The sequence below is a fragment of the Myxine glutinosa genome, chromosome 8 (assembly GCF_964187855.1).
Source record: "Myxine glutinosa chromosome 8, kmMyxGlut1.1, whole genome shotgun sequence".
Lineage (NCBI taxonomy): Eukaryota > Metazoa > Chordata > Myxini > Myxiniformes > Myxinidae > Myxine > Myxine glutinosa.
The window spans coordinates 48,063,952-48,090,028 of NC_136268.1; the positions used below are offsets into that span (position 1 = coordinate 48,063,952).

Below are 26,077 nucleotides of genomic sequence, written 5' to 3' on the forward strand. Positions count from 1 at the left end.
GGGGGAAGGGAGGGGTATGGGGGGAGGGGGAGGGGAGAAGGGGAGAGGGTAGGGTGGAGGGGGAAGGGAGGGGGAAGGGGAGGGGGAGGGGGAGGGGAAGGGGGATGGGGGAAAGGGAGGGGGAGTGGGAGGGAGGGGGAGGAGGGAAGGAGAGGGGAGGGATATAGATGGTTACTGGGCAATTGATCACATCCACAAATGATGTAATCCACACAATTTATGTACTTTACATAACGTTAATAGGAATACATGGCCGTGTAGATGGGAAATACAGTTTGTTTGAAATAAATCACAAATATCAGATGAAAGTGAAACCTATGTGGTGTGAATGGCAATGTTCCTCGCTGAAATGTGAAAAAACTGAATTACGTGCGAACGCATAACTGTGAGATTACGGCGGCAAGGTTGGGACATCACGTGATCGCTCTGAGCGAATCAGCGCGCTGCTCTGCCACCGGCTGAGATTCCGTGTATAATGTTCCTCGCTGAAATGCGCTGAGGTAAATATGAATAAAAAATATGGATCTCGTCAAATATTTTTAGGTCGGCCATGTTCTTCCCAGGCTCAATGGCCATGTCTGTGCCAAATATCAAGTACGTGAGCCTCTCCGTTTAGGAGTCTATCGGTAACATTTAGTAACCCTAAATTAGCCATATATTAGCCAATCTGTGAAAAAATTTAAAAGAAGCTAGTTTCAACTGATTTTGGTGGGTATGGGTATGGACAACTTCCAAAAAAAAGTAAGGAGGGATAGGGGTTGGGGAAACCTTTTTATTAGAGGTCAAAGGTCATTGACCTCTGCCTAAATCATATAAAATTGTATTTCAGCAACAAAATATGGTATATAGATGATCTTGGTGTCAAAATGCACAGGATTACGAAAGAAGATGACATAAGATAATTATTGAGCCTTGGGACCAAATCCTGACCTCTGAAAATGAGGTCAAAGGTCAAAAAAGCTGTTTTATCACTAAAATGTCATATTTATAACAGGAAAATTACCATATTATATAAAAATGAGCAAAAAAAAAACCGAAGAGGTTAATTTCAACTTACGTGGTGGATATGGGGGTTATTATTTATTCCAAGAGCAGAGGGGGAGGGGGAAATTACCTTTCTTGGGATCAAATGTCATTGACCCTAGACTAAAACACTATATATTGCATGAATGAAGTCTTTGTTTTGTCTTTGTTTCAGGAGTGATTACTGAGAAAACCTAGCTAGCCTACATGTACCTCGACTACCCCAGTGCAGTGAGATGTCCCAAAAGTTCCCTGAGGCCTTTGGAACAATACTGTAAAATAACAAAATTACCAGGATGGATATATGTGAAATATGTAGTGAGGACTTTTCAGAAGCAGGAAAGCTACAGAGGTTGTACAGAAAGGGATATGAGAATCTAATAGAGCAGTGTAGACTTATCAACAACTCTTCATTATTGGAGCGATTGGAACAAAAATGGAGTAGCAACACTCCTATGACAGTCCATCGTAGATGCCGAACCCTTTTCATGCAAAAGGAGCCAGATGTTGAGGAGCAAGAGCATGCGCCAAGACCAAAGCGACAAAAGGTGTCTCAAGCAGTAAATGATGACAAAGTTGATGGTAAGATAAAGTAATTCTTTACTTGATTCATGTAAATTTCATTAAGATTCCAAGCCCATACCTGTTTTATGTTATTTTGTTTGAATTTTGAATGTTTGAAGTTAGTATGGTGATTTACATGGGATGGCAACTAACTTTGTCCATGTTTTCATGTAATGTTTTCAGGCCAGGGTTCTACTCGATTTCCGTACAGTGAAAGATGTTTCATATGCAACGAGGACATCCATTTTGATGAAAGACATCCTGATAGACAGCAGACCATACATCGAGCATCAACTATGACGCTAAAGAAATCACTTCTGAGAATCGCAAGTGAAAGAAAAGATAGTCTTGGAATGGCTGTGAAAGGACGCTTGGAAGGAATGGCAGATCTTGTAGCGGAAGAGGCTGTCTGTCATAATAAATGCTACTGTTCCATGTACAATGTTCCAGGACAATGCAATGTAAGTATATTAATACAATATACATACATGTACATATTTGTTAAGTTCCTTGTAATATGGGGTACTGCGGAATAGTAACGTATGTCACAATGTGAAATACATTCAAATATTTCACGGGGAGGAATCATCAACGAAAGACCATGAACATATGCGGCGGATGGCTGGGAAGAAGGTTTCTCCGGACATGAGGGTCACACCGGAATTGACTATATCATGTGACAGAGAGGTTTTCCTGGCAAATGAGAAGAACAAAGGAGCCTTAATCATGATGATATCTGTAGAGATGGCAAGCCACAATATCACTGTACGCCAAGCAAAAGATGATGGTGACACGCTGATTGTTAGGTCTGCAATGGACTTGGTCGCAAGTGTTAAATCCCCAGTTGTTGTTGTCGCCCAGGACACTGATATTTTGATATTGCTCTGCTATCATAGGCCTATCCACTGTACTAATTTCTATTTACAAGCAGATTTTGGTGGTCTTTACGACATCTCTAGCATACACATCGGAGACAAAGAAGAGTTCCTCTTCAAGTATGGCTGGTCTGGAAACGACACTGTTTCATGCATTCATGGACATACCAAATGTGCTCTCTACAAATGCAGATTTCCTGCCAGTGTCATTACTGCATTCACAAGTCCCACTTCAACCGACTCCATAATTCGAACAACTGGATTAAAAGCCATGCAGATCACATATGGCTGTGGGGATACTCCCCTAGAAAAGTCTCGCTACATGAAGTTCAGGAAGCAAGCAGCCAAGGGCAAAATCGATCCTGACCGCCTACCACCAACGGAAGATGCAACAGCTCAACGTTCCCTTCGTGTCCATCTTCAAGTTGTGGTACGGAAGCATCTTGACACCTCTATTCTTGATCCCAAAGGAAGAGGATGGGAGTTAGATTCCAACAGAAAACTCAGACCAAAAATGCTATCTGTTGGTATCGCGCCAGACAACCTTCTGAAAGTAATTTGTTGCAACTGCAAGGAAGGGGAGAGGCAATGTCAAACAATGAGATGCAGCTGCATGAAAGCTCGCATGTCGTGTGTATCTGCATGTGGAGTGTGCTGTGGGCATTGCGACAATGGAACAGATAGCATAGATGCAGAAGAAGTAATTGGTAGCGATGAAGAGGAAACAGACTGAGTATTATTAATTTGTTGTTGCCGATAGATACTGTAAGTTCTAAGTTGTGAGTAGTATTCTGCAAATTGTTGATTATAAATTCACATATACTTTACATACACAAACTATTTGACACTAATGAACTTTACCCCCCCCCCCCCCTGCTTATTTTGACCATTAACCTCGTATTTTGGTGGTGAAGAATCCATTTCATATTTAGTTGTATCTTGGTATAATTCTGTTACTGTTACCAATATGATATTTGATATGATATTTTGGTGATAAGACGTCTATTTTTGACCTTTGACCTCATTTTCGGAGGTCAGTAATTGGTTCCATGGGTCAGTCATTATTCTATGTCATCTTCTTTCGTAATCCTGTGCATTTTGACACCAAGATCATCTATATACCATATTTTGTTGCTGAAATACAATTTTATATGATTTAGGCAGAGGTCAATGACCTTTGACCTCTAATAAAAAGGTTTCCCCAACCCCTATCCCTCCTTACTTTTTTTTGGTAGTTGTCCATACCCATACCTACCCAAATCAGTTGAAATTAGCTTCTTTTAAATTTTTTCACAGATGAACCTTAAGTTAGGGATACTAATTACACACACACACACACACACACACACACACACACACACACACACACGAACTGTGTTTTATATATATATATTAACCCAAATAAGCCCAATTGAACATTAGTTGAGTTTATAGCAAAGTTCTAGGTTGCTTTGACATTGAAAAGTGGCAGTGGAGGTGGGGTGGTACAAAGGTGTGATAACATCACATGATGGTGTTATCTATACTATAAAATGAGCAGTGCGTGCGTGTTTGCGAGTTACCAGCATTGGTTGGACAGGTCGTACGACTCCACCCACAATTTATGTCCTACGGTCACCGGTTTAGGAACCCTTTAGAATATACCCTTCATAGCCCTTTCTCTCAAACAGCGCTTTTACTGCGGAGGTTTGCTATTATTTCCGACTATTACATCTTAAATTGTGATGGGTTTCTGTGAAGTTGGTGATAGCATCATAGGAGAGCAGAAAGTGTTACATGTTCTGCTGTTTCGACGTGGGAATGCCCGTTTGCTTTTATGAGAGGGAGGAGGGTGAGAGTATAAATGGGGCAACTTTGGAAGGAGGGGGTGGACTTCGGTAGGGGGAGGGGTGGAGAGTTCAAGTTCTGAGTGTGTGGAAGGCATTGATGCCTTTGGGTTGGGAGGGCAAGGGTAAGGACTTTGGGTTGGGAGGGCAAGGGTAAGGGCTTTGGGTTGTGGGTGGTGAGGGGAGGGGGAGACTGAGGCTTTTTTCTTGAGCTGTAAGAGCTGCATGTTTACTCACAGTAAAAGTGTGAACTGTCTGTGTGTTTGTGTGTGTGTCACCATCGGGAGGGAGAGAGAGGTGACGCAATCACTATCTTACTATAATTCACCAAATGTCTGTCTGTCCGTCTGTCTGTCCGTCCGTCCGTTCCCAGGTACCGCAAAAACGGCTGAACCGATCACAACGAAATTTGGGGTGGGTAATCCTGGGACTCCCTGGAGTAAAATAGGCTATATTGTTTGTCCAATTTCAGCTTTGGTCGCCAGCATTTTCAGGTTTGGACTCCCGCCTAACGTTATTGTCCCAGGTACCACAAAAACGGCTGCACCGATCGCAACGATACACCTCCATGCCCATGGGATTCCCTCGGGTGACCCCACTAGTATGAGTAATGTGCTAGTACAACCTAAAAATACCAGTCATAAAGAGTGTTTTTCACAATAATGCCAGCAAGAACCAACCAAGGTTTGGAAAGGAAACCCACCATTGGAAAGGAAGGAGGAAGGAGGGTGGGGGGAGGGGAAGGGTACGGGGTGAGGATGGGAGAGGACATTGAGGGTAATGCTTAAAATCAGAGACACGATATAGGGGAAAAAATCCTGGCTTAAAACTCTCAGAAAAGACATCCCTTGTTCTAACTACAAACAACAAAGCTTACCTGTCTGTCTTTGAAGTACTTCAGCTCGTATCTCTGCAACGTAAACCAGCGAGTTTTCCAGGTTTTAACGTGATTTCCAAGTTTTGTCAGGAAGCCTTCTTTAGACCCCAACTGAAATGTCAAATTGGATAGAATCCTAGTTTTACAATTTGCAATACGCAATCAAGATACACAATTTCAGTACTCCACATTACCTGAAGTGTCCATTAAAATAAAAAGCTGGTACAGTGGTGCTGCAGAATGTAATGCACCACATACCGACGGTACATGTGCACTGATGCTGTCGCTGCTCTGGCCCGATTTAAGGGCAGTATGCACGATGACCGGATCATAAAAGGTTGGCTCGGCAACCTCTCGAGGATAAGGAAAGCGCACGCGAACCAACGCACCTGCAGTTGGGAATGAAAGGCACGAATTCAATGGCGTTCCCAATTTCTGGATTTCGTGGGTGTATTCTGCAATGTTTTCTTTTTATCATCTCATCTTCTGCCTTTTGGCAAGTTAAATAAATACTCTCAGATGCATAACTGTTCTCACCAGTCTCACTGCCGAGTAACGGCTCGTTTGCCAGGTGGTCAGCAAAGGCTTTAACAGTGGGGAATGTGCTTAGGCCAAAGCTGAAGCCAGCCTCATCTCTCCATTCGACCTGGAAGTGCTTCACCGAGTCTTTTGACCTACAGCACCAAAGTAAAACCATGTGACCGAAGAAAACAAAAGTGAGATCATAAGAGGCAAAGGATCAGCAAATTATCTATGTCACATGTCACAGCTTCTGGCAATCACAAAACGTATACATGTATGAGAAAGCAGCTTGACTTTATGAAAATGGTCTTGCGGTTGGACTGGATAGGCCTCAATTCGAACCTGGGCCTTAAAACTTGCAAAGTGGGTGTAAGTTAACTGCAACATATACAAATATTCCTCTGTTCACAAGGTGGAGACAAGCACCTGACAGCAAGTGCATAGCTCATGTCCTTCTCTTCACGTCGCCGGAGCAGGTAGCTGCCGTCCCGGCCATTGACCATGAGCAGAGCTTCAGCTGCATGCCGGGAGAGGGGTCCATGATACCATCTGGAGGACCGAAAGCAAGACAACAACACATTATCCTGTTAAAAAAGGCAAATTATCCGGTCTATACATAATTTTGCTTAGAATCTTCCGGCTGGAAATGTTTGGTGTGGTACCATGAACATACACCTGAAACACTCTTATTTGAAGGATACCTTAAGGTCTTTAAGATTATTTAAAATATATATATACCTAACAGCCAAGTTTAGGACCGATGTGTCAGATGACAAACTCAATGATTTGATTTTGCAGAATCAATCTCAGGCCGAATTCAGAGGCAAGCAATCCACTCCCAAGCTACCCTGGAGTTCTCAGGTACGCAGACTCCGTTTCAGATAAAACTGCAAAAACATGACAACATCACGATAACATACTCTAAAAGCCATTATAAATCTACATGAAAGGAGTCTGGTGACAAATGGGGAAATTCAAGCACAACGCTTTGGAAACGAGAACACCACTCGGTAGAGAGCATACCTCGGCCAGGCTGAACAGTTTACGTTTTGTATCCCAATGATAGGCCGGATTATGGATTCGGACCTGAACCAAAATCGAATCGGCTTGTTCTCGTCACCGAACCAATTCGTCCATAACTTTTTAAAACATCATGTTTTTGTCGCTTTTTCGCCCGATCTCTCAATGATGAAGAATCACTTAATAATTAAATAATTCTCATATACAAATCCATATTGAGATCTTCACCAAAATCTAATATATTCGTCATTGTCACACCCCCAACCGGTCCACCAAGTTTCGTCCGAATCCGTCCGCAATCTTTTGAGATATCATGTTCACAGAAAAACATACAAACAAACAGACGGGGATGAAAACAACGTCTATCGACCTTCAGTGGCGGAGGTGAATAAAAAAAACCCACCGTTTAGAGGCCATTTTTCCCCGCAAGCGGGGGTTGGCCTTTTTCGGGAACTGTGGTTGTTGTTGTTTTTCGGTCCCCTTTTTGAAGCAATGTTTTACGGCCGGATGCCCTTCCTGACGCCAACCCTTTTTGCCGCCTTTAACGACAAGCAGGGAATTACCAGTGAACTGGTACTCAATTTGCCGACCTCGGAAGGATGACAGGCTGAGTCAACCCCCCTGGCGTTAATTATGACAGGCTGAGTCAACCCCCCTGGCGTTAATTCAGCGATCGACCGGGATTCGAACCCAGGATCTCTAGGATCCCAAGTCGGCACCCTAGCCGCTAGCCCAACACCAGGGACCCAACACCAGGCGGAGGTGAATATAGAAGGGAATTTTTTTTCTTTTTCCAAGAAACAGAAGCTGATTACTCAATAAAATATTTTTAAGTGTCTCGACTCTGTAGTGGAGCTTGTACCAAAAATCACATGCAGGAGTAGGACATTTGGACATATCGATGTATTACAAAAAACATCAGGGAAACAATGGACAAATCAACATAGCACAATGGATTGTGAACCAAGGATTGCAGCATCCTGAGCTACGGATCGGACCACCGAGCAGAGACCAACTGTCCAAATGAAACACTATTTTAGATACATCGCCACCATATCATAAAAAGGAAGCTTTCAACAGTCACTGGTAAGAATGCAATTGCAGTATCATATGTTCATCATGCAAAAGCAGAGTGATGTCACTTGGTAGTCAAACCACTCTTTATTGCTTGTTTATTCAAATTTGTCAAAGCAAACACTGTATTGGTTCACTGCGAGCTTCAGGATACATTCCATGATTTTCATCTACCGTCTCTAACCGTGTCTTTCTGCATGACCCAAGTACGATTTTTCCCTTCCATTTCATCGTTAATATTTGTTTCATTTCATTTGTTTCATTTCATTCATTCATTCATTCATGCATTTCATTTCATTCATTCATGCATTTCATTCATGCATTTGTTTTTTGTTTTGTTTTTTTTTTCATTTCAAAGAAGTGTCGTTGCCTTGAAGGTCTGTCACCATCCCTCATCCCTCAGTGTCCCCAACAGAAGAGGGACAAGGAGAGATCGGGGTGGGCCAGGCCCACCCAATCCTTAAAGGCCCACTCATTTGTTTGCCACTGATGCAGTGCCCACTGGAAGTTAGAGCAATCATTTATGATTTATTCAAGATGCCTACATTAGCTCGCCTACTCTCCATGAAGGACATCGTGGGATCTTTAACGTCCACCAACTATTGCTGGCGGACGGCTGATGGAACACCCAGTTTAACGTCCATCCGAGATACGGCACACACACAGATCCTACAAGGAAATGGCACGTGACTGCAGACAGTAATTTATTATTGGCTTGTCTGGGCCTGGCCTTCTTCAGGCCAGCATTTTGGGACAAATTATATTCCTGAGATAAAAAGACTTCCCCAAGGAAAACCTCTTGTACCATTTAGCCAATAATTCCTTCACTCTTTCATGTGATCTAGGGAAGATCAGGAGATTCCTTTCTTTCTATCCTTGTTTATTAAAGGAAACAAATTTGTGAAGATGCCTGGATTTCCCGGGTCTATAATGCGGAGTTGACATTTCCAAGGCACATTTGAATTGTGCATATTCTGCATCGCTTACTCTTTCCTTGGATGATTTTTAACTTTACACACATTCATACACAATACAATGCAGTCGTCATATCCACTGTAGGCCTGGGCTTCAACATCCCAGATTGAACTCCTGGAAGAACAAAGCTCCAGTCATCATCAGTGTTTTCTTCTCTGCCTTCACAAACAATTTGGTATAGCTCATGGTCTTCTGTGACTTCTCATTTGGCCTTGCACTTCAAGCTTCCTCAGAAATCTGCACTGTCCATCTCCTACAGGTATATTAACTTCTTTACCTACTCAAGTCCAATCTCTCACCATCCCTCCTTTGTCCCCATTTGCCCACCTGATTGAATACCTCCCTGTGTCCATCCAATACTGTTCTTGAGTTGTCAACTCCAATTCAAAGTCGCAGTGGCAGTCCATCACCATCTAATAAATAGATGGCAAACAAACTGTTGCAGAAATGGCTTCTCGGAGTCAAGATTGTATAGCTTAGCACTAGTTATTCCTGTAGTGCATGTTGAGCGTAAGCGAGAGGTAATTGAATTGTGATATTGGATTATGCGTCAATATTTGTATCGCAAGTTGGTGTCTTCCCTCCCTAATGTTTGTCTAAAACCACTTTTCCCTTGATTGTCTTATTAATATTTTTTTTCCGTTGCAATCTATCCTAAATGCCATTTAAAAGGGATTTTGGCCTCGCAATGCCGAGGAGGCACAGGTTTTGGCACGAAGGGTGAGCCCCGGCCATTAGAGACAGAGTCGAGATGCTCAGGGGGAGGGGTTCCCCTTGATTGACGGTCAATCGAAGAGGGGCAAACCAAGGCACGGGGTGGAATGTCCGGCACGCACATCCAGCCAAAGCTATTTGGTTCCATTGCACTGTTTGTTCGTTGCCAGTCCAGCTCAGTCCGGGTCCGTTGTTCCAATTAGGGTTCGTGGAGTCCAGACCATGGCCAGACGGGGTCCAAGCAGAGTCATGCAGTGTTCTCAGTTTGCGGAGCTCAGGATAATTCAGGGTTCCCGCCTCTCGCCTGCACAAGTGCAGTATGTACTGAGCCCTTGGTAAGGCAGTGGCGCCATTGGCTCTAGATGGACCTTCTACAGCACCCGAGCGGGCCGTAACAGGTATTTGCAGTCCCTTCTTTCTCCTGTGGTGTGCCTGGAGCCTGTTAAGGCTATTTTGATGAGGACCTACAACTTGTAAGATACCTGGGGTGCGTATTTCGTTGGAAATAAAATTGTATAAAATGGTTCCCTGTTCCTTGTTCCACCTTCCCCGTTCATCAAATACACACATTGATTCACTAGGTTCCCAATGGGTTATTTAGAGTCAGCACGATTGATAAAACCATTCCGTTTTATAAATCCTACAGACTATGGTGGACCGATTTGGCTCTCGTCGCTATTTTGAGTGCCTCGGTGTAGAGAGACAAACGCCACGTCACTCAGATGACTAGGGGATCCCAAATATGGCTTGGATATAAGGAAAAATCTCTTGATCCGGCCCGGGGTGTCTCCGCTGGTTGGCCGACGAGACCGCCGCAACAATACTTTCAATCGTTTTATTTAATTATTCTTTGACAAACTTTGTTTGCCATTGATACAGACATCTGGGTGGGTTAGGGCAATAGTTGCAAAGGCCCAGGCAAATGTTTCTATATTTGATATCAAACACAACAATCCTCTCCATTGAAAAAGGACTTGTCAAAAACACATCTGCAGACAAGAACAACAAATAGATTGTGTCTTTTGACATTTATGTAATTGGTCCCTGTTTACAACATTAGATTGGTCCCCGTATAACCAATTTAGACTCCCACTGACCACCAAACTGCAATAATTTTAAATTAAAGGGATAAAATGACCCAGTTTTTAAATAAGTTTATCTCCACATTATAAACTCTAATATTATTCAAGAAGAAAATATTATTCAAAGTTATCCTTTACTGCAGTTAAAATAAATTGACATGTATGGGCAAGATTGACAACAGGTAAGGAATAGACATGACAGTGATTTGTAAGTTTATAAAGACCCTGATCTCAAAGCTTTGAGAAAAAAGCAAGTTGTGAGTCTGAATTGGACTTTAGTTGGTATTCTTTTTCAGATGAAAACTTTCTTTTTATGCCTCCGCCCCTGAAGGTGGCCGGAAGAATTATGTTTTTGGGTTGTCCGTCCATCCGTCCGTCCATACGGGTTAAACCTAGTTTTTCTCAGCAACCACATGTCCGATTGAGACAAAACTTTCAGGGTAGGAGCGACACACATGCAGAATGTTTTTGTGATAATTGTGACGTTATATGTCACGTGGTGTGGCAGCCATCTTGGATAGAAAAACAAACCTTATCCGATCAACACGAAACTTCACAAATGTGATTCCCTACCCATACATATGCAGAGAATATTCGCTTGAAAGCCGATATTTAAAAAAATCCCTTCTCTGAAACCGCTTCACCGATCAATGTCATGTCATGAAACCTGTCATGGCTGGTGAAAATATGATACTTGAAAACAGCTGAAGGGATTTTAATCAAACTTGGTTATTTTTAGGACAGTGAACGAGGGCATCTATCCATTGTGGGACTATGCGGAGGCATATTGGTGACATAGTCACGTTGCCCTAGTTGAAAAATAAAGTTCAATTTTTTGGGAGATGTTTTTTTAAATTGCTCTATAGTGCCCATACTTGTCATAATGTAGCTATGTGTAAGGTATAAATTATATGATCCCGACCACATTGCATAGTGGGTGGGTGTTGGGAAATATTTTTGGCACCCACAAAAAATTTTGAAAAAAAACCCAATTTATTTCTTCAAAATACCAAGAGGATAAGAACAGCACCGGGCAAACGCCGGTTACTCCTGCTGGTTTATTATAAATACAAGTGGAATTGTTGACACAGCAGTGCTAAACAGGAACTCAGAAACAGTGCATTTATCAGTGATTATAATAAGTTTATAAGTTTATCAAAAAGCCTGGCGTTGGCTTAACAGTTAATGGGTCCCGGTAAAATCTTTGTTCTTTACTTCCCGAGTTCTTAGCTTCCTGAGTTCGAGCCCCTGACGAGCCGCTGATATAACACCAGGTGGGTTGACTCAGATCGGAGAATCCTTCCAAAATCGGCAAAACGAGTACCAGCTTACTGGTAACAGGGGGCACTGCATCAGAGAAAAATGGTGTAACCAGCAACCACAGGATGCATACGAAACACCAACAAGTTTGTTAAAAACTCATAAATGTCAAAATACACAATAATATATAAACATTTGGCTGGGACAGGCCCACCCAGATCTCCCATCCCTCCCACTTTAGCTGCACTACAGAGCAATAATAATTGCTGATATCTGCCTTAGTACACAATAAAAAACCACCTTTAGAGGCCATTTTTCCCCACAAAGCGGGGGTTGGCCTTTTTCGGGAACCGTGGTTGTTGTTGTTTTTCGGTCCCCTTTTTGAAGCAATGTTTTACGGCTGGATGCCCTTCCTGACGCCAACCCTTTTTGCCGCCTTTAACGACAAACAGGGAATTACCAGTGAACTGGTACTCAATTAGCCGACCTCAGAAGGAATGAGCAGGCTGAGTCAACCCCCCTGGTGTTAATTCAGTGATTGACCAGGATTCGAACCCAGGATCCTAGGTAATCCTAAGCCGGCACCCTAGCCGCTAGCCCAACACCAGGGTTAGTACACAATGATTATGGTTAATGGACAGAGACTGAGATTTTTTTATTTATTTATTTTGTATACAGAATCGAGGCTCGTGAAAGAGCTAACATTTACTTCACAAACAAATCAACCAGACAAACAAAATATATAAAAAGAGGGAGCGGAAGACAAGATGGGGAGAGAAGGGGAAGCACACAAACACAACATTTGAGAGCAGGGAGATGTGTGGAAGGGAGAGGGCTTGAGGGGGAGGGGGGGGGAGGGGGGGGGGAGGGAGAAGTATAAAACACAAGGACACCAAGGACTTCCAGGACAGAAGTTGGTATTTCAAAAAAGTGGAATTGGGGTGAAATTAGCGGGGGTAGAAAAGATCAAGGTTTTGGATGGGGGAAGATAAGAGATGGTAGTGAACAGCTGTTTTAAAGACCTGGAGGGTGGAATGGGATTGAAGAGAGTGAGGGAGGTTGATGCAGTGAGATATTGCAGTATTTCACAATAGTGTGCAGTGGTTGATGAAGATTAGATTCCACAACTCTACAACAAATGATCGTTTCAGGATTAAAATAAAAGCGGTGGGTAGTTCCGGGGTGCTTATGCATACGATGGCGCGTCGTCAGTCCATAAACACTTGCAACTTATTCTCCCAAACTGCTGATGCGATTGTGACTGAACTTGGCACAATGATATTTGGTATGTTGCAACTCAAGTTTGTTCATGGCATGGGAAAAATCTGGGTGTAAGGGGGATCTAAAGGGGGTCAAAGTGGGTCCAGGTTTGACCCCCCCAAAATAGGTATTTGCTTTCTTATCTGAAACTACACACGCGATTTCGTTGAAACTTCACCACAACCTTCATCACCCGTGATGTACCAAAGTTTGTTCATGGCATTAAAAATATCAGGCCCTAAGGGAGTCAAGGGTGGGGGGGGGGGGGGGGGGAAGGTTGCCCCCAAAATTGGTATTTTCTTTCTTCTCAGAAACTACACACACAATTCCAATAAAATCTGACCACAACCTTCACCACTTGTGATGCACCAGAGTTTGTTTATGGCATTTAAAAAATCGGGCCTTAAGGGAGTCTACCCTGTCTACTTTGAATACCTATTTTGGGGGGCATGTTGCCCCACAAAATAGGTAGTTTTTTGTTTTTGTTTTAAGTTTTATGATTACGTCAGTATGATTCTACATGTTTCCCTGTCTCCTGGCAACCATTGAAATTGGTATCAAATACCGTGATGCTGTTTAAAATACCTTTAGTCGTGTAGTATACTGCTTTATTATACCAGGTGAGCGCCCAGGGGTATTGCCCCTATTTTTAGCTCACCTGGAACGAAGTTCAGGGGAGCTTATGCGATGGCACGTCGTCTGTCCGTCAGTCCGTCCGTAAACACTTGCATCTACTTCTCCGAAACCGCTGAAGGGATTGTGACCAACTTTGGCCCAAATTATATTTGTTACATTGTGACTAAGGTTTGTTCACGGCATTTAAAAAAATCTGGGTCTAAGTGGGTCTAGCGGGAGGCAAAGTGGGTCCAGGTTTGACCCCGCAAAATAGGTATTTGCTTTCTTCTCAGAAACAACATATGCTATTTTGATGAAACGTCATCACAACCTTCATCATCCGTGATGTACCAAAGTTTGTTCACGGCATTCAAAAAATCTGCCCCTTTTGGGATCTACGGGGGGATTGCCCCCCAAAAATAGGTATTTGCTTTCTTCTCAGAAACAACATATGCTATTTTGATGAAACGTCATCACAACCTTCATCATCCGTGATGTACCAATGTTTGTTCACGGCATTCAAAAAATCTGCCCCTTTTGGGATCTACGGGGGGATTGCCCCCCAAAAATAGGTATTTGCTTTCTTCTCAGAAACAACATATGCTATTTTGATGAAACGTCACCATAACCTTCATCATCCGTGATGTACCAATGTTTGTTCAAGGCATTGGAAAAATTGGGGTCTGAAGATGTACACGGAGTGGGAAAGGGGCGGGAAGTTTGCACCCAAAATCGGTATTTTTTAGTTTGTTTGTTTAAAGTTTTATGATTATGTTAGTATGATTCTACATGCTGTGCTGTCTTCCAGCAACCATTGAAATTGGTTTAAGATACCTTTAGTCAGTGCCGTATGCTGTTTGTTCTACCAGGTGAGCACCAGGCGTATTGCCCGTATGTTGTTTTCTTTCGGTCATGATTTCAAATGGAGAGTACTTATGTGTGGTATGTCCACACACGATTCTATCAACATTATTCTAAGTGTCTTAAACCACAATGAGTTTCATTGGTAACTTCCGCAATACATCGGTGGTGACTTGGCCACGCGGTTATCAAACTATTTTGTTTTTCTGAAATTTTTGTTTTTATCTGTGGGTTTGTTAAATACATTATGTGTTTGACAATACAACTCGGAATGTGTGTTTTGCTTCCCATGACGAGCCGGGAATGTGCGTATACTGGGAGCACTGACACATGGATGCTGTGGGTTTGTGCTTGAGTTATTGTTGCTGGTGCAAGATGACATTGAATTTTTTCCAAAGATTACTTTTTTTTTGTTGTTGATTGTTTTGACCTCCTTTTCTGGGTTCTGAAGGTGGAAGGGAGTCCCCACCCTACGGTCCCAATAAGCCCCTATTTTATTTGGGTTAAGTTTCGAGAATCAAGTTGCGATGCTTTGACATTTTTGACGATGTTTTAATGTGTAGTCTGTATTTTGATATTATAATCCTTGTTTCAGGTTACCGAACTCTGGACAGCCCCCAATTGTAGTTCGTTATATTTTCGGCCTTTGCTTTTCATTTTGGTAAACTCTGTTGCCAATACACAGAGTCCTGACATGCTTATATCTCAGTAGGGGTCCCATCATGGCATAATATTTTTAAATACAGATGTCAAGGTTTAGGAAGGAGCTAAACTGTAAAGTCAAAGGGAAGAATGTCTTGGATTTATAAATGTGGCATTTCTGAATTAAAAGTAGAACAATGCGACTGTGTCGCCAATATGCCTCCACGTAGTCTCTGCCCGTGACAATGGGTAGATGTCCTCGTTCACTGTCCTAAAATAAAAACAAGTTTGATTTAAATCCCATCAGCCATTCTCAAGTATCACATTTTTACCAGACAGGACAGCATTGATCGGTGAAGCTGTTTCGGAGAAGTTATTTTTTTTATATCGGTTTTCAAGCTAATATGGCTGCCAAACCACGTGACATATGACCTGAAAAATGTACACTCTGCATATGTATGGGAAGGGATCACGTTTGTGAAGTTTCATGTTGATCGGATAAGGTTCGTTTTTCTATCCAAAGTGGCTGCCAAACCACGTGACCTTCGACATTATCGTTTTCAAACTATATGCAACAATGGTGTTAGATGGGATTTGTAAAATTTCGCATCAATAGGGTAAGCGGTTTCAGAGATATAATTATTTAATATTTTCCTTCAAGCCAATTTGGCTGCTACACCATGTGACCAGTGATGTTTCCGTGATCATATTTTAAATCCCATACCTACCGAGTCAATGACACACGTAGAGTTTAGAATCAATAAATTTGGTGGTTTGGCAGAGGATGTTTTTTTAAGGTTTTAGGTTAAATCCAATATGGCTACCAATCACATGTACATAAGCCATGGCAGTGTAGGAACACAATCACCACCTTTGCATTACAGTGGTTGAGAATTGAATGGCAGCAGGGGAGGAAATGACATTCCGGATTTTGTGGGTGGGGAAGGTGTGTGTGTCTGCAGGAATGGATCAAGCGCTGGAGGAGCGGTGACTGGGCGCCTCTCCTCCTTTTATCCCCCCACCCTCATCCCCCCCTCCCCCCATCCCCCGAGGTAATTTGTCCCTGGCACCCGGTGGCGTCTGGAATTGGAGACCCATCGGAGGGGAGTCTGGTTGGGCGACCAGCGAGTATGGAGACCCCTGGCGACGGGGAAGAGGCTATGGGAGCCTGAGGCTGAGAGAGCCTGGATGGTGCGGAGACCCTCCCCGGCGGGATGTACAGCAAAGGAGATGTTTGGCTGTCAGGGACTGAATAGTTGAAGGGAGGGGTGAAGAAGTTGTATGTCGAGCACTTGTTTTTGGACTGCAGGCACCACAGCCTGAAGCGCTCCCACCATCTTGGTTGTACCCTGAAGACCCAAAACACCCTGAAAACCACAAAGACCCTGAGGATCCATGTCACTTATGATGTCATCTTATTATAATAGAGCAAACGTATATGGTTATGTTTATATGCGACCAAATCTTCTTCTTCTTCAAATAAAATTAACACTCAAAACACAGTCCGTGAACTCTTAATTATGTTTAGACTGCTGAGACCCCTCAGACCTTTGACGATCCTTTAAGTCCCCCAAGACCATTATGACCACCAAGACCCCTGAAGACCCAAAATACCCCAAAGACCCAAATACCCTTAAAGGCCCTGAGGATCCAAAAGACCCCAAAGACCCAAAAGACCGAAAAGACCCAAAAGACCAAAAAAATCCAAAAGACCGACAAGACTGAAAAGACCCAAAAGACCAAAAAGACCCAAAAGACCCCCAAAAAACGAAAAATACCCAAAAGACCCAAAAGACCCCGAAGACCCCGACCACCCTGAAGACCCCAACGACCCTGAAGACCCTGAAGACCCCGAAGACCCTGAAGACCACAAAGACCCTTAAAAACCCTGAAAACCCCAAAGACCCAAAATACTCTTAAAGGCCCAGAGGACCCAAAACACCCCGAATACCCAAAAGACCCCGAAGACACAAACGACCCAAAAGATCCTTAAGACCCAAAAGCCCCTGAAGACCCAAAAGCCCCAAAGACCACGAAAACCCCAAAGACCCCAAAGACCCTGAAGACCCACAACAACCCAAAATACCCTTAAAGGGCCAGAGGATCCAAAATACTCTGAATACCCATATGGCCTTGAAGACCCAAAAGACCCTGATGACCCAAAAGACCCAAAGGACCCCGAAGACCCAAAAACACCCCAAAGACCCAGAAAATCCAAAAGACCCTGAAGACCCCAAAGACCCCAAAGTCCCCAAAGACCCTGGAAACCCAAACCACTCCAAAGACCCAAAATACCCTTAAAGGCTCAGAGGATCCAAAAGACCATGAAGACCCAAAAGATCCCGAAGACCCCGAAGACCCAAAATACCCTGAAGACCCAAAAGACCGAAATGGTCAAAGACGCCTATCCCTTTGAAACAACGTGTGGTGAGGCGCACGAGTGCGCTGAGTCACACTAGTAAATTTAATATTTCAATACAAATGGATCATAGATCATGTGCATGCAATTTCAGATTTTTTGGATAACGAATTCGATTAAAGCATTTTTGGCTGGTATACCACTTCACCGATGATGTCATCATTATCATGCTTTTGTTCCCCCATTGGGAGTACTTGACAATGTGCCAATTAAAAAAAAAATTCCATTCAGCGGATTCCGATAAATATTTTTTTAATTATTTGCGTTTATTCCAAGATGGCTGCCATACCACGTGACCTACGACGTCACAATTATCAAAAAACATTCTGCATGGGTGTCACTACTACCCTGAAAGTTTTGCCTCAATCGGACATGTGGTTGCGGAGAAAAACGAGGTTTAGTCCGTATGGATGGACAACTCAAAAACATAATTTCAGTGGTCACCCTCGGGGGCGGAAGCATAACAATTTTTTGTTTGGTTGTTTTGCCCAAACACTCACTGGTAAACCTCTGAAAGTTTCACAAAGATCCGTTCAGCACTCTCAGAAAAATGGCGACCGACTGACTGACTGACTGGCTGGCTGACTCTCACACACACACACACACACACACACACACACACACACACACACACACACACACACACACACACACACACACACACACACACACACACACACACACACACACACACACACACACACACACACACACACACACACACACACCTCTTATAGTTAGTATAGATACAGAAAGACAAGGTATTGCAGATATACAAGGTATATTATACCAGAAGCAGCCGATGTACTTCAATCGAGGTACTTATGCAATTGCCATCATGCCAGTATGCCAACATGGTGTCATGCCGTCTAGCCATCAAGCAATAATGCCATCAAGCAAACATGATGCAATGCTGTCATGCCGTCAAGCCATCAAGCCAACATGGTGTCATGTCGTCATGCCATCAAGCCATCAAGCCAACATGGTGTCATGTTGTCATGTCACCAATCATGCCATCACGTCATCATGCCATCATACCATTTTGCCATCATACCATCATGCCAACATGCCATCAAGCCATCATGTCACCAAGCCATCAATAATGCCATCACGTCATGCCATCATGCCAACAATCATGCCATCACGCCATGCCATCATGCCAACAATCATGCCATCATGTCATCATGCGATCATGCCAACAATCATGCAATCATGCCACAAAGCCATCAATTATGCCATCAAGCCATCATGCCATCAATCATGCCATCATGCCAACAATCATGCCATCAAGCCATCATGCCACCAAGCCATCAATCATGCCATTAAGCCATCATGCCACCAAGCCATCAATCATGCCATCACGTCATCATGCCATCAATCATGCCTTCAAGTCATGATGCCACCAACCTATCAATCATGCCATCAAGCCATCATGCAATCAAGCCATCATGCAATCAAGCCATCATGCAATCAAGCCATCATACTATCATGCCAACATGCCATCAAGCAATCATGTCACCAAGCCATCAATCATGCCATCACGTCATCATACCATCATGCCAACAATCATGCAATCAAGCCATGATGCCACCAAGCCATCAATCATGCCATCACGTCATGCCATCATGCCAACAATCATGCCATTATGTCATCCTGTCATCATGCCAACAATCATGCCATCATGCCACCGGGCCATCAATTATGCCATCAAGCCATCAATCATGCCATCATATCATCATGCCAACAATCATGCCATCAAGCCATCATGCCACTTAGCCATCAATCATGCCATCAAGCCATCATGCAATTAAGCCATCAATCATGCCATCACATCATCATGCCACCATGCCATCAAGCCATCATGCCACCAAGCCATCAATCATGCGATCACGCCATCATGCCATCAAGCCATCATGCAATCATGCAATCATGCCACCAAGCCATCAATCATGCCATCAAGCTATCATGCCACCAAGCCATCAATCATGCCATCACATCATGATGCCATCATGCCAACAATCATGGCATCAAGCCATTATGCCACCAAGCCATCAATCATGCCATCAAGCAATCATGCTACCAATCAAGCAATGGTGCCATCACATCATCATGCCATCATACCATCATGCCACCAAGCCATCAATTATGCCATCAAGCCATCATGCCACCAAGCCATCAATCATGCTATCACATCATCATGCCATCAATCATGCCATTAAGCCATCATGCCACCAAGCCACCAAGCCATCATGCAATCAAGCCATCAATCAGGCCATCATGTCATCATGCCACTATGCCATCAAGCCATCATGCCACCAAGCCATCAATCATGCCATCAAGCCATCAATCATGCGATCACGTCATCAAGCCTTCAAGCCATCATGCAATCAAGCCATCACATCATCATGTTATCATACCATCATGCCACCAAGCCATCAATTATGCCATCAAGCTATCATGCCACCAAGCCATCACATCATCATGCCATCAATCATGACATTAAGCCATCATGCCACCAAGCCATCAAGCCATCATGCAATCAGGCCATCAATCAAGCCATCATGTCATCATGCCACTATGCCATCAAGCCATCATGCCACCAAGCCATCAATCATGCCATCAATCATGTGATCACGTCATCAAGCCATCATGCAATCAAGCCATCACATCATCATGTTATCATGCCATCATGCCATCAAGCCATCAATCATGCCATCAAGCTATCATGCCACCAAGCCATCACATCATGCCATCACGTCAGCATGCCACCATGCCATCATGCCACCAAGCCATCAATCATGCCATCAAGCCATCAATCATGCCATCAAGCCATCAATCATGTGATCACATCATCATGCCATTAAGCCATCATGCCACCAAGCCATCAAGCCATCATGCAATCAAGCCATCAATCAGGCCATCACGTCACCATGCCATCAAGCCATCATGCCACCAAGCCATCAATCATGCCATCACGCCATCAATCATGTGATCACGTCATCATGCCATCATACCATCATGCCAACAATCATGCCATCAAGCGATCAAGCCATCAATCATGCCATCATGCCACCAAGCCATCAATCATGCCATCACGTCATCATGCCATCAATCATGCCATCAAGCCATCATGCCACCAAGCCATCAATCATGCCATCAATCATGTGATCATGTAATCATGCCATCATACCATCATGCCAACAATCATGCCATCAAGCGATCAAGCCATCAATCATGCCATCATGCCACCAAGCCATCAATCATGCCATCACGTCATCATGCCATCAAGCCATCATGCCACCATCCATGAAGCCATCATGCAATCAAGTTATCAATCAGGCCATCATGTCATCATGCCACCATGCCATCAAGCCATCATGCCACCAAGCCATCAATCATGCAATCAAGCCATCAATCATGCGATCACGTCATCATGCCATCATACCATCATGCCAACAATCATGCCATCAAGCGATCAAGCCATCTAATCATGCCATCATGCCACCAAGCCATCAATCATGCCATCACATCATCATGCCATCATACCATCATGCCAACAATCATACCATCAAGCCATTATGCCATCAAGCCATCAATTATGCCATCAAGCAATCATGCTATCAATCATGCCATCACATTATCATGCCATCATACCATCATGCCAACAATCATGCCATCAAGCCATCAAGCCATCAATCATGCCATCAAGCAATCATGCTACCAATCCATCAATCATGCCATCACATCATCATGCCATCATACCATCATGCCAACAATCATGCCATCAAGCCATTATGCCATCAAGCCATCAATCATGCCATCAAGCAATCATGCTACCAATCCATCAATCATGCCATCACATTATCATGCCATCATGTCAACAATCATGCCATCATGCCACCATGCCATCAAGCCATCAATCATGCCAACAATCATGCCATCAAGCCATCATGCCAACAATCATGCCACCAAGCCATCATGCTAACAATCATGCCATCAAGCCATCATGCCAACAATCATGCCATCAAGCCATCATGCCAACAATCATGCCACCAAGCCATCATGCCAACAATCATGCCATCAAGCCATGCTGCCAAACCAATCTTTAAACTTCAGCTTCGTCAATCCAAAGAAATCCTCGTGGTACCGACATCCTCTCCACAGAAACAGCTAATATGGCGACCATACAGGAACACAACTTCCCATTGTTTTCGAAGGCGCAGTGGGATATTCAACGTCCGCAACTACTAGTAAACTACAGGCAGCCGAGACAGCCGGCTCAAGCCGCCCTCCTCTAGAATCGAATGCGATCCGTTGTACAGCCGGTTGTTTTTGAGCGGACATGTTTATCTAATCGATAGGTCGAGAGAACTGAACTTATCGTTTTCAATGTTCCGCCTGCGCCCGCATTACATAGGCCTACACGAATGCACACCTGACCCCACAGGCAAACACACCTATGTGAACAGCCCGTTCCTGGTATTCGAAAGGGTCATGCCTGATGAACCTTCACAATCCGGGATCGCGAACTGAACGAAACACTCAATAATGTACTTACTTGAACGTTCGAAGTTCTGCGTCCACGTTGCCCATGTCGAAACTAAATTCGGACGTCTTTAAGGAGGTGTGACCAGGTGTGACCGGTTCTGATTGGTCCAGGAGTTCTGTAAGATCCCCCCAAGAGGCTATGGCAAGGCAAAAGGTACGGACCGACAAGGTAGTGAACCGGGTAGAACGCGCCTGAATAAGCTCAAAAACCATGAAGCAAATTTGACTCCGCCCACCCCCAGGGAAATGACAAACGTTTGTATAATGACGTCAATATTATTAAATAAGCTCCGCCCCATCAATGACTGGGTTCCCTCCTGCGAAACATTGTTCTCACCCATGTCTGTTTGTCTGTCTGTGAGCAGAATATTTCAATGAATTCGGAGAAAACTTGGTGGACAGATTTGGTGCGTCATTGTATGACAAGGAGGAATTAATTAGATTTTGGTGAAGATCCGCATATGAGAATTATTTAATTTAAGTGATTCTTCATAATTTAGAGATGGTCGCAAAAACGATATATAGCTGGATATTTCAAAAACTTGGGGACGGATTTCGAAGGAACTTGCTGGACAGGTAGGGTGTTTGACACCTTTTATAACCCCAAGACCATTTAAGACCCTCAATAACCTTTATAACCCGAAGATCTTTTAGGACCAGGTAGACCCTATAGTATCGGAAGAGATCACCAAGCAGGTGGGCAGAGTGGAAAGGTGGGAGGGGTGGATAGTTATGGCATGGGAGGTGATACAGAGGTAAATATTCTGATATTCCATTGAGGGCCATTTGTGCTGGAATTTGTAATTTGTTCAGTATTTCGACGATAACCTGACGACTCTTTGTGAAGGACACTTTGGGGCCATCTTTGTCATGTCAACAGACCAGCAGACGGGTGATGTCCATTCGAGGGACGACGCACTTTGTGACGTAACGCCATACCTGTGAAGCACCAATCCACCAGTTTATACAGTCCGGTCCATAATCGAACCCAGACTGGACAGCCTAATGATAAGTGCGTTTCCTCTGTATCTGCATCATGTTGGTCCAACTTCTTTAGCAGTAAAAAGGTAAATCCACAGCGACCCCGATATGTATGTGCATCTTCGTTTATTTCAGGACATGAAATGCAGAGCATATTTCGCCTGAGTTTCCACATCTTGTTAACCTCACCTGAGGAGAGGTATTGCATTCAAGTCCATTTGTCTATCTGTCTGTCTGTTTGTCCACACAGAATAAATGATTTTCTCTGCAACCGTTGGTCCGATTGACAGGAAGTTTTCACCATCGGTGCAACTCCACCTGTAGAATTGTTAATGATAATTATGATGTCATAGGTCACGTGATATGGCCGCCATCTTGGAAAAACCGAAAACCTTTGCACCTCTATATCTCGGAAAGCGCTGAATAGAAAACAATTGAGACATGGCTCATTGTAAAGAACTCTCCATGGGGAATAAAATATGTTAATGGTGCCTCCATTATGACGTCACAATTCGAAAAGTACAAAACTTAATCCGATCAAGATGAAATTTCTTGAGCGTCCGCTCGGGATAGATTGGTGGAGAAAAAATAATCATGACGTCATCGGTCACGTGGTTCGGCTGCCATATTTGTTTTAACACAAAAGCCTTAAAAACAGCAGAAAACAGGTCCTGGCAAGGGTCTGCAATCTCTGATTGTTGTTTCTAGTTATACTTATAAACGAGAGATCAAATTGCCTCAAGTGGTATAAATGATGGTGAAAGCCCTCCAATTTTCGATTTATCATCATTATATGACAAAACGCAAAAGTCCTCCTCTCCACCATGTATCCAAAACATTCTCCTTCCTTATCTCTTCCAAACCTAGGTCTCTTCTCTTTCCTAGCCCTCTCCCTTCTCTTCCTTCTGCCAATTTTTTTTTATTTTCCTCACTTTACCTTCCCAAAAACACCTCACTTGAGTAGGTAACATGCAGATAACTCACTTTCTTACATTAGTACGTGCTGCAGAAGCAGCTGGTCAGATTATTGATACGATACTTTCGATTGTTTCCAAGATAACGGGACCCCAGAGACTCCATTGGCGTGTGTATCAAGATATGGTTCGTTTGTTGTGCTCAGAAGGTATTTGAAACTATGGGCCATTCACAGCGAAACAAACAAAGAAAAGGACTAGACCGATACTCGGTAGAGCGCAAACCTCCGCCAGGCTGAACATTTTACGTTTTCTATCCCACTGATAGGCGGGATCCGGATCCGGACCTGAACCAAAATCGAATCGGATTGTTCTTGTCACTTACCCAACTCTGCCACCACGTTTTGTCATAAGTCGTCCACAACTTTTTGAAACATAATATTCTATATATCGTTTTTGTCCCGATCACTCAATGGTGGGTGAAGAATCACTTTAAAAAGATTCTCAGATCCAGATCCGGATCTTCACCAAAATCGAATAATTTCGTCCTCGTCACAAACACATGTCCACCAAATTTCGTACGAATCCGTCCCCAACGTTTTGAGATATCTTGTTCACAGTGAGACAGACAGACAGATAAAGAGACTGGGGTGAAAACATCACCTCTGGACCATCCACCTTGGGTGGCGGAGGTAAACCTGAAAACATCAACCAAATACCATTGAGTGAGTGTATGCAGGTGACGAGTCACATCAAATTATCCAGAGCTTCGTGCAAAACTTCCAAAAATAAAAATCTAAAAATGTATAAACCTTTGCAACAAAGCAACTGTGAAGATACCCATCAGAACCAAACTCCGGATTCAATTGAATTAAACATGGAGTGCGACATGTTGCAGTCTTCCAAACACAACCCAAATGGAAATGGCTTCTTCAAACCCAAACTTGTTGAATCTTCAGAGAAAAAAGAAAAGAAAACCAAGGCAGACTATGTTGGCACTCACAAACATGAGGACACATCGGTGAACCAATTTGTGTATCATTTTAAGAGTGGATTACATCCTTGAACAACCACTGGTACCAAACGTTTGTTCACAAGCTAACATGATGTCCAGGTTGTGGGAAGAAACAGGAGATGATGGTAAGGAACATGGCTAGGAAAGAGGAGAACAACAAGTAAGGATCAGTTGGACGAGGTTGGAGAGAATGAAAGATATTGTGAGTAGGACATGACGTGAAAAGGTGCTGATCTGCCACCTTGAAAGTCTGCGGGGAAGAGAAGGATTGGATCGAAGGTCGGAAAAAAAGGAGGACAAAGAAGTAGAGGTGAGCAGGGAGCTCGAACTTTGGGTGGAAATAAGAAATTTCCCTTCGTGTCTTCAGTTGAAAATGCAAAAAATGACCGAACACTTGAAATATCATTTTCCCCACTGAGACTTCAAAAGAGCGGACGATTCACTTTACACAATTATTGCGATCTACGGTGCAAGACTTGCAAACCACATTAAATAACAAGAAAAAGAGCAATCAGAGATTGCAAACCCTCACCAAGATGTATTTTCAGTGGTTTTTAAGGCTTTTGTGTTAAAACAAATATGGCAGCCGAACCACGTGACCGATGACGTCATCATTTTTTCCCTAAACTAATTTATTCCAAGATTATGCTCATGAAATTTCATCTTGATCGGATGAAGTTTTGTACTTGTCGAATTATAACGTCATAATGGAGGCACCTATGACATCATCATTAACATATTTTATTCCCCATGGAGAGTTCTTTACATTGAGCCACGTCTCAATTTTTTTCTATTCAGCACTTTCGGAGATATAGAGGTGCAAAGTTTTTCGGTTTTTCCAAGATGGCGGCCGAACCACGTGACGTATGGTCATAATTATCATTTAAAAAATGATACAGGTGGAGGGAGTTACACCTATGGTGAAAAGTTTCTGTCAATCGGACCAACGGTTGCATAGAAAAATCATATTTATTCTGTGCGGACAAACAGACAGACAAACAGACAGACAA

At 43.3% G+C, this 26,077-nt stretch overlaps 2 protein-coding genes across 2 annotated transcripts in view; both read right to left on the reverse strand.

Moving 5' to 3' along the window:
* Positions 1-22,396, reverse strand: part of LOC137432465 (dual adapter for phosphotyrosine and 3-phosphotyrosine and 3-phosphoinositide) — a 56,349-nt gene extending 33,953 nt beyond the window's left edge. The window contains exons 1-5 of the mRNA XM_068124424.2: positions 22,168-22,396; positions 6,114-6,236; positions 5,703-5,839; positions 5,424-5,554; positions 5,166-5,276 (exon numbers count right to left, since the gene is read on the reverse strand). Of these exons, the coding sequence (XP_067980525.1) occupies positions 5,166-5,276; positions 5,424-5,554; positions 5,703-5,839; positions 6,114-6,236; positions 22,168-22,370 (705 nt within the window). The 5' untranslated portion in view covers positions 22,371-22,396. The remainder of the gene's footprint in view (positions 1-5,165; positions 5,277-5,423; positions 5,555-5,702; positions 5,840-6,113; positions 6,237-22,167) is intronic.
* The window catches only part of PRSS12 (serine protease 12), a 78,113-nt gene continuing 63,430 nt past the window's right edge, over positions 11,395-26,077 (reverse strand). Inside the window, exon 14 of the mRNA XM_068124420.2 lies at positions 11,395-11,899. Coding sequence (XP_067980521.2) covers positions 11,881-11,899 — 19 coding nt within the window. The 3' untranslated portion in view covers positions 11,395-11,880. The remainder of the gene's footprint in view (positions 11,900-26,077) is intronic.